This window comes from Podarcis tiliguerta, assembly GCF_965153285.1.
Source record: "Podarcis tiliguerta genome assembly, chromosome: 10".
NCBI lineage: Eukaryota > Metazoa > Chordata > Lepidosauria > Squamata > Lacertidae > Podarcis > Podarcis tiliguerta.
Genome location: NC_139543.1, coordinates 56993924 through 57007495, shown reverse-complemented (window position 1 = coordinate 57007495; position 13572 = coordinate 56993924). Strand labels below are relative to the sequence as shown.

The window sequence follows — 13572 nt, the reverse complement described above, 5'->3', positions numbered from 1 at the left end:
AAGTTGTACACTTCTGTGCAGACTCTTTCAGTTAAGGCTGGTTGGTAGATCTTTTCTACAAGTTGGGAGTGTCTCCAATACAATGCTTTGCTTTTTTCCATAAGACTGAAAAGCAGCAACTTATTTGTTTGTGGAAAGGAAATGGATACACTTTGATGCACCACTATGATGTGAGTGAAACCTGCTACCTTCCCCTACTACCCTTGTATCTGTGGTGAGGGGCATATCTAATCCTAATTCAATTGCATCTTTTCCTTTGTGCACATCAGCCACTCAGTGGGGCGATTCAGCGGTAATTTAGGAAAATCTATTCAGAATCTCTCTTAATAGTATTAAAGCACTCTTTTTAAAAGTAGGATAGAAGTCTGATACACAAATACATTTCTCTGATTTATTATCTTAATTCCTTTTCATAATTAATAACTCTATAGTCATATTAAATAAATTATAATAAATTTGGTTGATTTCAGAAATGCAAGCATTTAGCTAAAGAGCTAACACCATTCTCCAAGGCTTATCTCTTGAGTTTTTACTCAAGCAAAAGTTTTAATGAAGGTGCCTGCACAAAGACAGGATATAGTTTTAATGAAAATCTATGCTTGTTTGGCCATATAAAGAATTTATCAGGTATTATTTATTTGGTATTTGACAGGGATAGCAGAGTATATCTATGGAAATATTTTGGGTTTTCCCTGTCCAAAAGAATATAGCTGATAATGAACATTTCAACAATGAATGTTAAGAACAAAAGAACTGTCTGTTAATTGGCTAATAGTATGAAAGGTTTAAGACCTGGTATTTCAAGATAAATGAAAGAAAAATATCCCCAGGAGTTAATAAAGAGTAGAGGTTTTCTGTGCCGATTAAAAAAGAGCATGAAAGGGTAAGATTCTCTGTATCCCATTTCATTATCTGAAACACTGCCAAATACCAGTGCCCATGGGTGGACAGATTTCTCTTCCACAGTGTTCTGCCTTGCCTGTCTTCCAATTATTCAAAATGAAATTTTCTAATTAATTTCAGAAATGGTGAATGCACTGTTGGTTCTTGTTGCAGCCCTTCATTTCTCCCATTCATCATGGGGTCACCCCCCCCACCCCCAGCTATGCCATTTGCAGGACACATTAAAGCATCACAGACTTATTTTAGCACCCAGTTGTACTCACCATTACATTAAGATACATATATTTTAATAAGGAAAAAGCTATGGGCATGGGGGGGGGGGTTATGTGTGCACTCAGTGTGATATTAATGTGATGTCATGATTACAAATTTTGAAAACACAGTGACAGAAAGCAAAAACATTGATGCCACCATGTGACCAGGACAAGGCATTATGACACTAATAAAATCCAGAGAGAAATAAAGAAGGATGGATTTTAGAAACATTCTTACTAATCCCCCTAATCAGTGCTTTTTCTGGGGGGACGCAGGGGGATGCGTACCCCTAAACATTTGCGAATCTAAGTTTGGCCTCATTGAGGGGGCGGTATTTCAATATGAGTAGGAAAGTGAGAGCACCCGTAAACATTTTTTTTGAAAAAAAAAGCACTGCCCCTAATACTGGTGAGTATCAATCTCTCAGTGGAGGTAAGAGAAACGAACAGGCGAGTAGCATTCACAAATTGGTTGCCTGTTTGTTTCTGAGCCCAATTTAAAGTACTCGTGATAGTGTTTAAAGCCCTAAACAACTCAAGTCCCAAATATCTGAAAGACTGTCTGCTTCCCACCAGCTCCTCTTGGGTATTAAGCGGGAACCCTCTTGGTAGATCTGTTGTCCTCTGAAGCTCAGTGTGTGTGTAATGCAGGATAGGGCATTTTCTGTGGCAGTCCCAAGGTTTTGTAATTCCTTACCACAGAGGTGTGTCTGGCAACTTCACCATATAGTTTTTGGTGACTGGAAGATGCATCTGTTTATCCTGGCTGGCACTGCGGGGTGGGTGTGTCAGGGGACCAAGAATAAATGGAATCCTATGGATCCACAGCCTCCCCCAACATGCCCCCAGGCACCCTTGGAGTACCTGGTTTTGTTTTCCACCATGGACAGTGTTTTTATTTTTTCTGCTGCCACACGACACCTCTGGTGGTGGACCTTCCATTCCCTTCCCCAGTTTTATGTAGCAAACATTGATAGTGTTGCAGTATGGCAAAATTTATCTTAGCAAGGCTTGGGTGCACCCTTCTAAATTCCTGAGCATAGGTTCATTAATGTAGCCCATAAAGAACATTAATTGCTGGCTAGACACCCTAGGACAAACAGAGGAGAGTTGCTTACTGTTTCGGGGCTTCTCTTCATCCATGCCCTCATCTTCATTTTCTGGGTCAATATCTTCTGCTTGAGTTATCCAGTCCAGATATCCCTTCAAGTCCTCCTCCAGCTGTTGTTTCTCTCGCAACTTCTGAAAGTCACCTCGAGCTTTTGCTTTCTCTCTCTCTTTAGAAAACTCCCTGGCAAGAGGGAGGGGATTAAAGGATGAGAACAGGAGACCAAAAGAAAGATAGAAAAGAATTAGTTTGAATTGCACTGGAGATTATAAATTTCCTGCTATGGTAACTTGGCTGTCCATATTAATTTCAACCCATATTAATACATGCGATTCTTCTGTTTTATACACAATGACTTATCTTTAAGATGGTAATGTCAACTACTTGTTCTGTATCTCAAATCATTTCTCAAAGAGAATTAATGATTATTTTTGTTATTATTTCTTATAAAATGCTTGCAGGGAAATATTATTCTGAATAATCTTGAGCAAACTATTATCTGTACTGCAGTAACATAAGGACAGTCTTTTCTCAACTCAAGGCAAAACTCCAAGCTTCTGTATGTGCCAATGTATATCTGTCATCATGCCAGACTTTGCTCCATCTTCTCTTAGGAATCTCATAATAAAGACTTTAAAGTGGAGGATTGCAAGAAGCTCCACTTAACCCTCAGGAAGATCAGAAACAGCTCAGTAGATCAGTTCTAGAAGACAGCTTTGCCATAAGGTAGATGGATACATCACAAATATGACAAATGTGGAAAAAACAAAGTGCTTCTACTAGAAGCTGAAGCTCTGTGGCATGGAACTGTAAACAAAAGTGAGAAATCCAATGCCTTTCTCCTTCCAAGCACTGTATAAACATTATTGCACATTGTAGGCTTGTTGAATATTGTTAACACTCTTTAATGTATGGGGAACCAGGAAGTGGAAAAATTAGTGTTCATATTTGTCTGGTGCCTCTTTAGATAGTCTGATCATTTTCAAAGCTGCTGTGTACCAACTGCTCCCAAAGTATCAACTAGAAATAATGATTCCCATCCTTATTTCCCATCCTGCTCCCTGTAAACTTTTTAAGTAGAGATCTGACAACTGAACTTGAGACTTTCTGTTTGCAAATAATGATTTTTTAAAAAATAATTCTAGCCCATGGGTAGGTAAACTAAGGCCCGGGGGCCGGATTTGGCCCAATCACCGTCTAAATCCGGCCCGCGGATGGTCCGGGAATCAGCGTGTTTTTATATGAGTAAGATAGATAAGATAAACTTTATTCGCATTAGCCAACGGCCATAGCAACATAAAACAAGCAATATATACAAATAAAATATATACAAATTAAAAAGACAGCAATGGGTGAAAAGGACAGTCAAATGGCCAATATTATTGGCAAATAAGGAATTCTACTATTGAGTTATTGCAAGGATAATATTGGAAAAATTAGTGTTTTTGAAAAATCATTCCACAGCAACAACAGCAAAGTAGTACAAAAACCAGTATCTTAAAATCTGATCTATGAAGGCCTGCTGTCTCTGGGAATATCAAATGAAATTCTTTAAAAAATTCCATCTATGGTGCTAATTTGAATCTATTCAGTATCAATATATGACCAAGAATGACCTCCAAATGATTCCTATTTGGCATTATTCTGTGAAATGACTGCAATTTCCATTCAGTTCCACATCTTACAATGGGCATAAATTATTTATGCTTGTTAGCTGTCATACCAAGAAAGCAAATTATCAAAAGGCTTGTTGACTGAACTACCCTTTCATTCATGTGGGCAATTTCCTCAGAACAAATCCGCAATCTGCTAAGTGTGTATGGTAACAAATGTTTATACAGCTAATGGGCAACCTGCATTTTTCAATTGACATGTATAAACTGTAAAAATTGAAATCTTTCCTATTTTACCATTTTTTTTTTGTTTCTGACCCCCATTTTTCAGAAGGCTAGAAACAAAAACAAACAAAAAACCTGCCCTGTCCTTCAATGATTAAATGGAGTTACAATGGAGAGTTGTTAGCCAAGAAAAATAATAATCTGAGAAGCACCTTCCAGAGGAAGGATGGGATATAAATTGAATAAATAATCATAACATCAGTAGGTTAAAATTTGTTTCATATACTTCCACTCATTTTTTACCAATTCTTTACCATGATGTCACATGCATAGGGTGATATCCAACGTTAGTCATTCTCAGAATAATCCCATTGAAATTAATGGAAATCACCCAATAAGCAATAGGTATTATTTTTCTCTCTATGGTCAACATTTCATTAAACGGTTATGAAACTGCTTCACTAATGTAATAACAAGAAAAGACCTATGGCATATAGACAACTTATATGCTTTAATCACTCAGGGGTCTTAGAATTCAAATTCTAAAATTTCGAAAATCCTCTGTGACACACAAGTACATAGCCAACATTTGCCAGTTCTGCTGTGATGTCAGTTTATCAAGCCAATAATAATCAAAGTAATTAGACCTGTGCTTCCCAATCCCTACTGAGACCCCATGTAAACCACTCATAAATTCTAGTTTTAAGCTCATGAGTTATGATAATGTTATTTACTATATTCATTACTTCTACCAGGGGCAACAGTTTGCATATTGGGGTGAAGTTTCAATCCCAACAATGTTCTATATAAGGGTGGGGAGTGTTTTCCACACCTAGCACTGCTAGCTTTTGGCAGTGCTGGCTTTCAACCCCCACCCCACTACTTTAGGCTGCTTAATGCCATACTTTTAATTTAGACTTTCACTGTCCATTTATAAGGTAAAGTTGATCCAAATCCCACTGACATTTGCAGATGACATTGAGAATATGTTGGATCAGGGCCCATATCTTCAACCCAAGAGAAAGAACATAAAGAATAATACAGAAGCATGTGCAATTAAACAACAACAATAGTAATTCCAAACATTTTTCCAGGTACTGCTTACCCGCTAAGTACACCGAGAACCAAGTTAAGTACAAAAAATGACCCTATGATGATTAGTGTAACAAAATAGATCCAGGGCCAGCCCCTTCCTACGGCATCATTGACCTGGAAGAGTGGAATGATAATTAGTATGGAAAGTTCCATTCCTGAGCATTACAAGGCTCCAGTTGAAGGGAACTTGAGTCACCAGTGCTGAATTTGTTGTTGGGTTCAATCAACCAGGAAGTAAATTTTCTACCTACTTTATTATAGATTGAGTTAAGTATTTGATCACCTTACCAAGTGAATTTCCTACCACTGTATACTGTGCTGTAACTTGCCTGTCAGACACAGGCAAGACAAAGTATGGGGAATCAATGTAGAAATCATAACAAATATAACCTTGGTTTTGCTTGTGACAATTAAAGGATTCTGGTGGCACAGAAGAACCCTGATTCTGGAGTCTTGCCCTGCAGCATGAGGGGGAAAAAATAACACCAAAACCAGCAGCTTACCCGCTCAACACACCAAGAACCAGATTAAGAACGAAAAAGGATCCAAAGATGACCAGACTGACAAAGTACACCCAGGGTAACTCATAGCCCATAGCGTCCTGCATCTGGAAAGATGGAGGATAGTTAGAAGATAGAGACAGAAAGCAGAATGGATTAGGTAGGGAAAGAAGACAGAAAGGTTTGCAAATAAGGCCTGTGGATAAAACAGATAGTTGGACATATTTTAGCTAATACCTAATTTTAGCTGTTTTGAAGGGCCTTTGACTTAAAATACCATGTGAAAACAGAATGTGTCCACGAGAGTGAAATTAAACCAGATATATTGGGAACCACCTATTTTACTCATTGATATAAGAGAAGCATAACATTTTTATTATGTGCTAGGTGATGAACAGAACTTCAGTTACTCCAGTGACCCTTTGTTTAGATTATTATTTATAGCCTTCAGCATATTAAAATATAGAGGAAGAAGGGGGAAAGAAACCCTCAGTTACAAAATATAGACATAATAAATTTGTGAACAATTGGATAGAGATTACATTTTTAAAATAATAACAACAAAAAAGTTAAGAAACACCCTTTTTTCTGTGTGTGTGTCCCCACCCCCATTTGCTGCTCTCTCAAAGCAGATGGTCACACTGAATACAGTTTGGGTGGTGCATCAGCAACCATCTAGTTTTGTTTAAAGATTCAAACATTTATTTTTGTTGTTTTCGGAATAACCATTTGTACTGAACTACCCAAATTGGAGACCAGGGTTAAGGAAAGGTGCTGTGATTACCACTGTTTTTATACTAAAGTACATTATGTACATATATTTCAGTAAATATCTGCAAGTATTTACCATGTTTCCTTCCGCTTTGGGATAAACTTTGTAAAAAAGCAGCCTTCCCAATGGCACAGCAAGGCTGAACCACAGCATTTTAAAAAATATTATCCAGGAATTCATACTGGGGAAGGTAAAAGTGCCTATATAGCTACAATCAAATCCTCTGCTCTTGATTTTTACTCATAAATGTATTCTGCATCAAGCTCAGCATTCTTATGAAATAGTCTGAAGCAATGGCTTCAAGTAGCACATTCCTAAAGCAGAACAATTTTCCTGCCTCCAGGTTCCATCTCTGTTATTAAAAAAAAGCAGGGAAAGAAGTATAATTTTGACATTTCATAACTAAGACTTCCACTTTTTACTATAGCATCATGACACCTGAACTTCCTTGTGGCAACTGAACGGGTTGTCCCCTCAATTTCAAATGATTACAAAAGATTTAAAGTCATTGTATTCAAAGCAAACCTGTACAGTATAAGCCCAGGGAGGTATCCATAGCTCAATTATAGACCATCTGGTTTGCATGCAGAAGGTCCCAGTTTCAGTCCCTGGTATCTCCAGAAAGAGCTGGGAATGTGCCCCCCCCCCCCCCGAAATCCTGAAGAAGCACTGCCAGTCAGTGCACAGAATTCTGAGCTATGTGGACTGAGTCTGACTCAGTATGTCAGTTTCCTCTGTTCCTATTAGGAACAATGAATGCTGACACCATGAGGACATTTCTACACTGTGTAGAGTCACTTGAGTGGCAAAAGGAAAAGGGAGGGAAGAGTCTCTGTACTTGGGTGTTGGACAAATGAATATAGGTAACCCTTCTAGCTGCTGTACTATAAAGGCATCCCTGTTAGGTCAAACTAATGATGTGCACATCCTGTTTCTTGCATTAACCTATAAAACATATCATAGACGGAATAAAATTGGGGCATGCTTTTGCTTTGCTTTTGTGAATGTTTTACAAGCCCTGTTTGGTATTTGTTCATTATCTAGTCCCCATGCAAAGGACAAAGTGGTTGCTAAAATTTCACAAATCCTTTTGCCTGCCACTGCCAAAGCTGCTGCCTCTCTGAAAATGGGGAGCTGCTGTTTGCTCATCAAAGAGGGATGTGAATATACTAATACTGCAGTGCAATGAAATATTTTAATTTTTCAAAGAATATTATGAAGGGTTCCTAAAACTTCTCAGTTGTGGAAAAACCTCTCCCTATGCTGCCAGCTGTAAAGAAAGTAGCCCTCTTCAGACTCAGTGATACCTGTCCTATCTCTGCTGCCACTATGGTTGTTACCCTGAGGATTATTTTCTGTAGAGTTGAGAAAGGGGTAGGCCAAAAGCTATAGGCTACTCCTAGAGCTGTAATCACTGTTCTTCCATTTTAAGCTACAAATGCAAATTGCAGCTGATTTTCTACTCTCTTGGGAATATTGTGATTTTTCTGCGGGTGCATCCTGACACATTCTGTTCACTCTAGTGGACATGACAAAGTCATGTGGGCAGGGAAGGGTACAATTCACCTGAGCAGCCACTGCTTAAATCAATTGTTTAATCTGCACCATAGTACTTACTGAAGCTGTTTATGGCTGATTTCTGCTATGCCTTGTTACAAAGTGCTGTATTACTGGAACAGACGTGTTTTACATCAGAAGTTTCTAACTGAAAACAACAGACACGTTGCTAAAATGGCTGGAGTTGGAAAGGAAGCAGTTTTTTAAAACAATTTTTAAATTGGCATGATAAAACTCCTTAATTTAAGTGCGCTCTCTCTCTCTCTCTCTCTCTCTCTGTGTGTGTGTGTGTGTGTGTGCATGAGCCATTCAGTGCCAATTTAAATATAAATTAAAGAACAGGGTGGTAAATTGCTCCCCAGGAGGAGGGCCACCAGCAGTAGCTTCCCAGCCACTCAGAGCAGAGCCCCCTCCTTCATCAGTGCCGCTCCTCTCTGCTGATGGAGGCCTGCAATTCATTTTAATACTCTCTCATAGTCATCAACATCAGGATGGTTAGACTGCAGCCTTAGTGAGATATTTGGAAACTGCAGACTGTAGGGATCTACTGGGTATATACGGGAATCAAGTAGGGACACCAATCTCAGTAGACTTTGGTGGTAGTTCCAATCGGGGCTTCCTCTTTGGGCCTCAGTGGACAAGGAGGATTACACAGAAGGAGCTAGCCCTTTAGGTATGGAACTTGCATAGGGCTAAAAAAAGCTGCTAAAATTAGGAAAAACAGAGCAAGCAGACTTGCTATCCTGCAGATAGAGTCCCTCTGTTCAACTGTGTTTGTACAATTATCAAGCTGTCAGAACTGGAGCAGAGCTACTGCCAGAGAAGCAGTAAATGGGAAATCAGTCCTGCTGCACCACAGAAATGTTTCTTTGCAGTTTAGTTTTTTGTATATTTGTAGTGCAGATAAACAATGCCAAATTCCTATACTTATTTGATACTGACATAATGTCTCCGTCACCCTGGTGTGGGGCAGGGATGGACCAATTATAGGATATGTGACAAAAGACATAAAAATATATTTTATAGAGCTACAGTTGCTATTTCATGGACACTTGGCCTCTACACAAACTGCTGGCTATGAAGGACTTATGATTTCTTGTAAGGAGGACTTGTTTCTAAAGTCTCATGAAACTATCAGCAGAACATTATTTTTCTATTATGAAAAGGAGCACCCTGACTCTATGTTTGGGTTTTTAAAAAATTCTTGGCAATTTGCCAAAGCACATTGACTATGCAGCCATTAATCACAAACCCAAATCCTTGATAGCAGATGTAGGCTTTTTCTGCAGAACTTTTTTTACTGATCAGGGTAGAATCTACACGCATATAAAAACCTTTTTAAAAATACATTGAATTTCCATAAGGCTCACCATCGCCATCTAGTGTCACAATGTATATTGCACTTAAAACACACTTAAAATGTTTTATAGTGGTACCTTGGATTAAGAACTTAATTCGTTCTGGAGGTCCGTTCTTAACCTGAAACTGTTCTTAACCTGAGGTACCACTTTAGCTAATGGTGTCTCCCGTTGCCGGAGCACGATTTCTGTTCTCATCCTGAAGCAAAGTTCTTAACCCGAGGTACTATTTCTGGGTTAGCGGAGTCTGTAACCTGAAGCGTATGTAACCCGAGGTACCACTGTATTTGCAGCTTTATAGCTGAGTCTCTGGTTCATGGGCTCATGGAGAGTCGAACAGGGCTAAGACGACTAAACAACAACAAGCTGAGTCCAAAGCCTAGTAGTTTCTCTACTGAGATGAAAAACTTGCACACAGTAATACTTGATGCAGTCACGCACTGCCAAACCAGACCATGAAATCTGCCAGGATGTTTTCAATACTGTTCATTTAAAAAAACACCACACACACACACACACACACACACACACACATTAAGGTATTTATTATAACTGTTCCATCATAAAAAGTTTTTTGGTCCTTAATAGTGCATTTGGTTCTATGTGAATTTCTTATTTATGAGTTGCATGAACTGCACCAAGAAAAGATGTTCATCTACCAGCTTCTTAGTTCTATTATGAGATAATCTGTGATACATACAGAAACATGGAACTGCATTTGGTGAAACTTCATATTGTCAACAGTGCCCCAAACTTCCACATCTGAATTTTAAAACTTGAAAACTTGACAAAAGGAACTGATCTCATCTTGTGGTAAAAGTAAATATAGAAATCAGTAGAAGCAGGGTGTCCTGATAGGGTGCAAGGTGTTGGGGGCACTCAAACCAGCAATTCAGAAAGCAGAGCCCATGACCACTAGAGCAGCTCTCACTCTGAAGGTGTTCCTGCCTCAGTCTCTGCTATGCTGCAGCATCACTCACATGGTGGCTAAAGAAGGAAAAGCCACCTTTAATTTCAGCTAAGAACATGGGCCTGCCTAGCTCTATATAACACCTGTTCCAAGTTGTGTTCCACACAGGGCATTTTATTTTTATGAATAGTAGCAGTAGAAAACTTGCCTTATATCATTTGGTAGCTGACCGCCAGCCCTTTCATTCTTGTCTGCACCATCTGGCACCAATCATCAACCTATTAGTATTATTATTCACATTTGTTTGTCACTTTATTTTTAAAAAGTCTCAAAGCAACTTAAGATAAAATACAAACCTGTAAAATCAATTAAAAAGCAAAGGAAAAAACAACAATGTACAAAACAACTAAAAGGACAAATTCTACCCCACCCCACTAGAAAATGAGCACCACACATAGGTGCCATCTCCTCAGGGCTCTGGGTGCCCGAGCAACCACAAAATTTCCCATAATAGGGACCGGACACCTACAAAATGCACCATGCCCTGTGGAAAGAGCGCAAAGTTCAGGCAGGAGGGGAAGAGAGAGCACAGAGTTGTGGGGGAGAGAGTGTGTGCAGAGTTTGGGCGCGAGGGGAAGAGAAAAATAGGTGCCGGTACTCACCATGAAGTTGTTACAGTGTCACACTTTTTAACAAAAGAGGTGCCGGTACTGCGTAACCTTGCTTACCCCCTGAAAAAAATGCACTGACTAGGACTGCAATCTAAACATACTTACTGTGATGAAATACACCCCAATGACACCCAACTGGATTTCTGAGTAAACATGCATAGCATTGTGCTATTAACTTCCAAATAAATTTGCCTAGGGTCAGGGTGCCACTTAAAGAGAAAGCCAACAGAACATTTTGCTCTGTGGTTATAGTAGCCCAGAATAGAAATGAGGAAGAACACTGTTTTAGAAAGAAAGAAAGAAAATGTCCAGATTTCCAGGTAGAAAATATTTTAATGATATACAATATGAGCTCCAATCCTTTGCAAAACTTGCTCTGATTTTTTTTTGCTCAAAATATTAGGGGTTGTTTTTTATCATATAAAGTCTCATTTTTATTTCCTTCATGATAAGTCAGTTAAATCTTTGCAGGATAAAACTAATGAATGCAAAAGCAATTAGCAATTCAGTGCAATTCAACTGCCTCTATTAAGGAGGGAGGTACCACTTTGTGTAATATATTGTCCAGCAATGAAATTCATTGTTATTCACTGTATAAGGAATGGACACATACATGGAAATATTTGTACTGGCATCCCATCTATATATCTGGCAATACAAGTAAATAAACTGGGCAACATCTCAAGTAATGCTTTTTGATACAGAAACCTGTCTTTTTATTTTTGCAGATGCAGTCTGAGTCTCCTCTCTGAGAACAAAATATTAAAAGCAAGGAGTCACCTAGCAGTGAGCCAGGCTGTTAGCAAGCTATTCTGGCTCTCTGCCAGTAATAACAGCAGAGGTGGAGGGGAACTATCTTTTCAACCAACATATTTACTTCTCTCCCAAAGTGCAATGAGCCAAGAGAAAGCAAGGCATTGCCAGAGACCCTTATCTAACTGCAGAGAAGCATCCCCAGGAGCCTGCAACTAATCCATTGATTTGTAATGGTTCCTGATGAACTAACCTAAACAATACTCCACCCCAGAGGGATACAGTTGCTTAGTTAGACGTCTGATAAGGATTTGTGAAAGGATTAAGTCTTAGATCTACTATACAACCTAAACATTGAGTGATTTGCCAGGGAAAAAGAGAATAAGTACTTGTCTAACTTTTTTGCATTCAACAATAATACATTTCCAATTACAATCCTCTTGCCTTGCCCCAGCTATCTCGAAACCAAGCATTTTCTATTAAGGGTGGGAACTATTCATCCTTCACAAAGCAACAACATGGGAATGAATTATAGGAACTTTCTGGTGGCGTGGCCTTAACATGCAGGCAAGGAGGGACAGATTTCTTATTTATTAAGGGCAGTCATCTTCTGCCTCCCCCAAGAAATGTTGCTACTTTATTAACATAGCATCAATCCCTTTGGACAAATATAGCAAACACTACTGAGTTGTTCAGGGCAGCCATTGTGTGAAGCAACAACAAAGTTTATTTATTTGGTTTGTGTTTTCTGGACATTGTAGATCTGTCTTAGTCTGGACATTGTAGATCTGTCTTATTTATTGGGGGGGGGGGACAGGATCCTTTGCCACTTTAAGGTAAGCCCATCCCAACCAAAAGGTTCTTAGATTTCATCTAATTCCAAGGATCAATCCAATTTTTAGGGACATCCCTCCCCCCAAGGTAATAGGCTGAATATTCTATGATGCAACTATGGGGGCACGTTGTGTTCCTTAGAGATCTTTAACTGGGGCCTCTAGTGTTGCAGGTAAAATCTGTGCAAGGTCATTGTTTCTGAAGCAAAACTGTGGGCTAGCAACTCAGCTATCACCTAGCAGCAGGCACTCCAGCAGGCTCCAGCCGAAGGAGAAAAGAGACTCAAGGCCAGGCATAGGCAACCTCTGGCCCTCCAGATGTTTGGGACTACAGTTCCCATCATCCCTGACCACTAGTCCTGTTAGCTAGGGATGATGGGAATTGCAGTCCCAAACATCTGGAGGGCCAGAGGTTGCCTATGCCTGCTCAAAGCTATTCTGAGAGACCAGCTGGCTCTGCCTATCTTTCAGTGTCTTCTAGCAGCAACCATTCCATCAAACTACCTGAACTATTTCCATCTCAGCTTTAGACCTGAGAACTGTAACTTTAAGAATTGATACCTGAGTGTGGTTCCCCCACCTCTCTCCTATTTCTCTCCCTGACTCTATTAATCATTTTGTTTTGTTTTTTGTTTTTTAATGTATTTTTTATTAAAGATTTCTTGGTTTACAAAAATATGTGCAATGTCTATTTTTTCAAGTTACATTTTCTATAGGTCAGTTTCATTTGTTGAGACATTAGTGTTACATTAGGAAGAAAGGGGGGAAAGAGGTGGATGGAGCCATGGTAGGTGGGGGTGGGGTCAGGTGGCAAAGTTTCTATTTTATTTAATGTATGTGTGTGTGTGGTTTTGTGTCAGCATCGCTTGTGCAGGTTCTTTTTGCTATTCGCTTGTGTACCTTTGGTGGTGAGAGAAGCTGGGGTTAGCCTAGAGTGTGGTTGCTTGTTTGTGATTGGCTGTGGTGAACTTTGTTTTCATGTGTGAGTGGTGTGGGTGGGTGTTTTTGAATCAGGTTAGC

General features: G+C 39.3%; 1 protein-coding gene across 40 annotated transcripts in view; it reads right to left on the bottom strand.

The window, feature by feature from the left end:
* CACNA1C (calcium voltage-gated channel subunit alpha1 C) overlaps positions 1–13572 on the bottom strand; it is a gene marked incomplete at its 5' end in the record, with an annotated part of 496619 nt that overhangs the window by 149976 nt on the left and 333071 nt on the right. For 29 of the 40 annotated variants that reach the window (XR_014502586.1, XR_014502587.1, XM_083401690.1 and 26 more), the window contains 2 exons: positions 2276–2448; positions 5702–5805. Coding sequence is in view for 38 of the 40 variants with exons in the window: in XM_083401690.1 (XP_083257816.1) it covers positions 2276–2448; positions 5702–5805 (277 nt within the window). Of the gene's footprint in view, positions 1–2275; positions 2449–5208; positions 5313–5701; positions 5806–8087; positions 8114–13572 lie in introns of those variants that run through there. The other 11 variants (XM_083401679.1, XM_083401705.1, XM_083401677.1 and 8 more) reach the window with 2 other exon arrangements.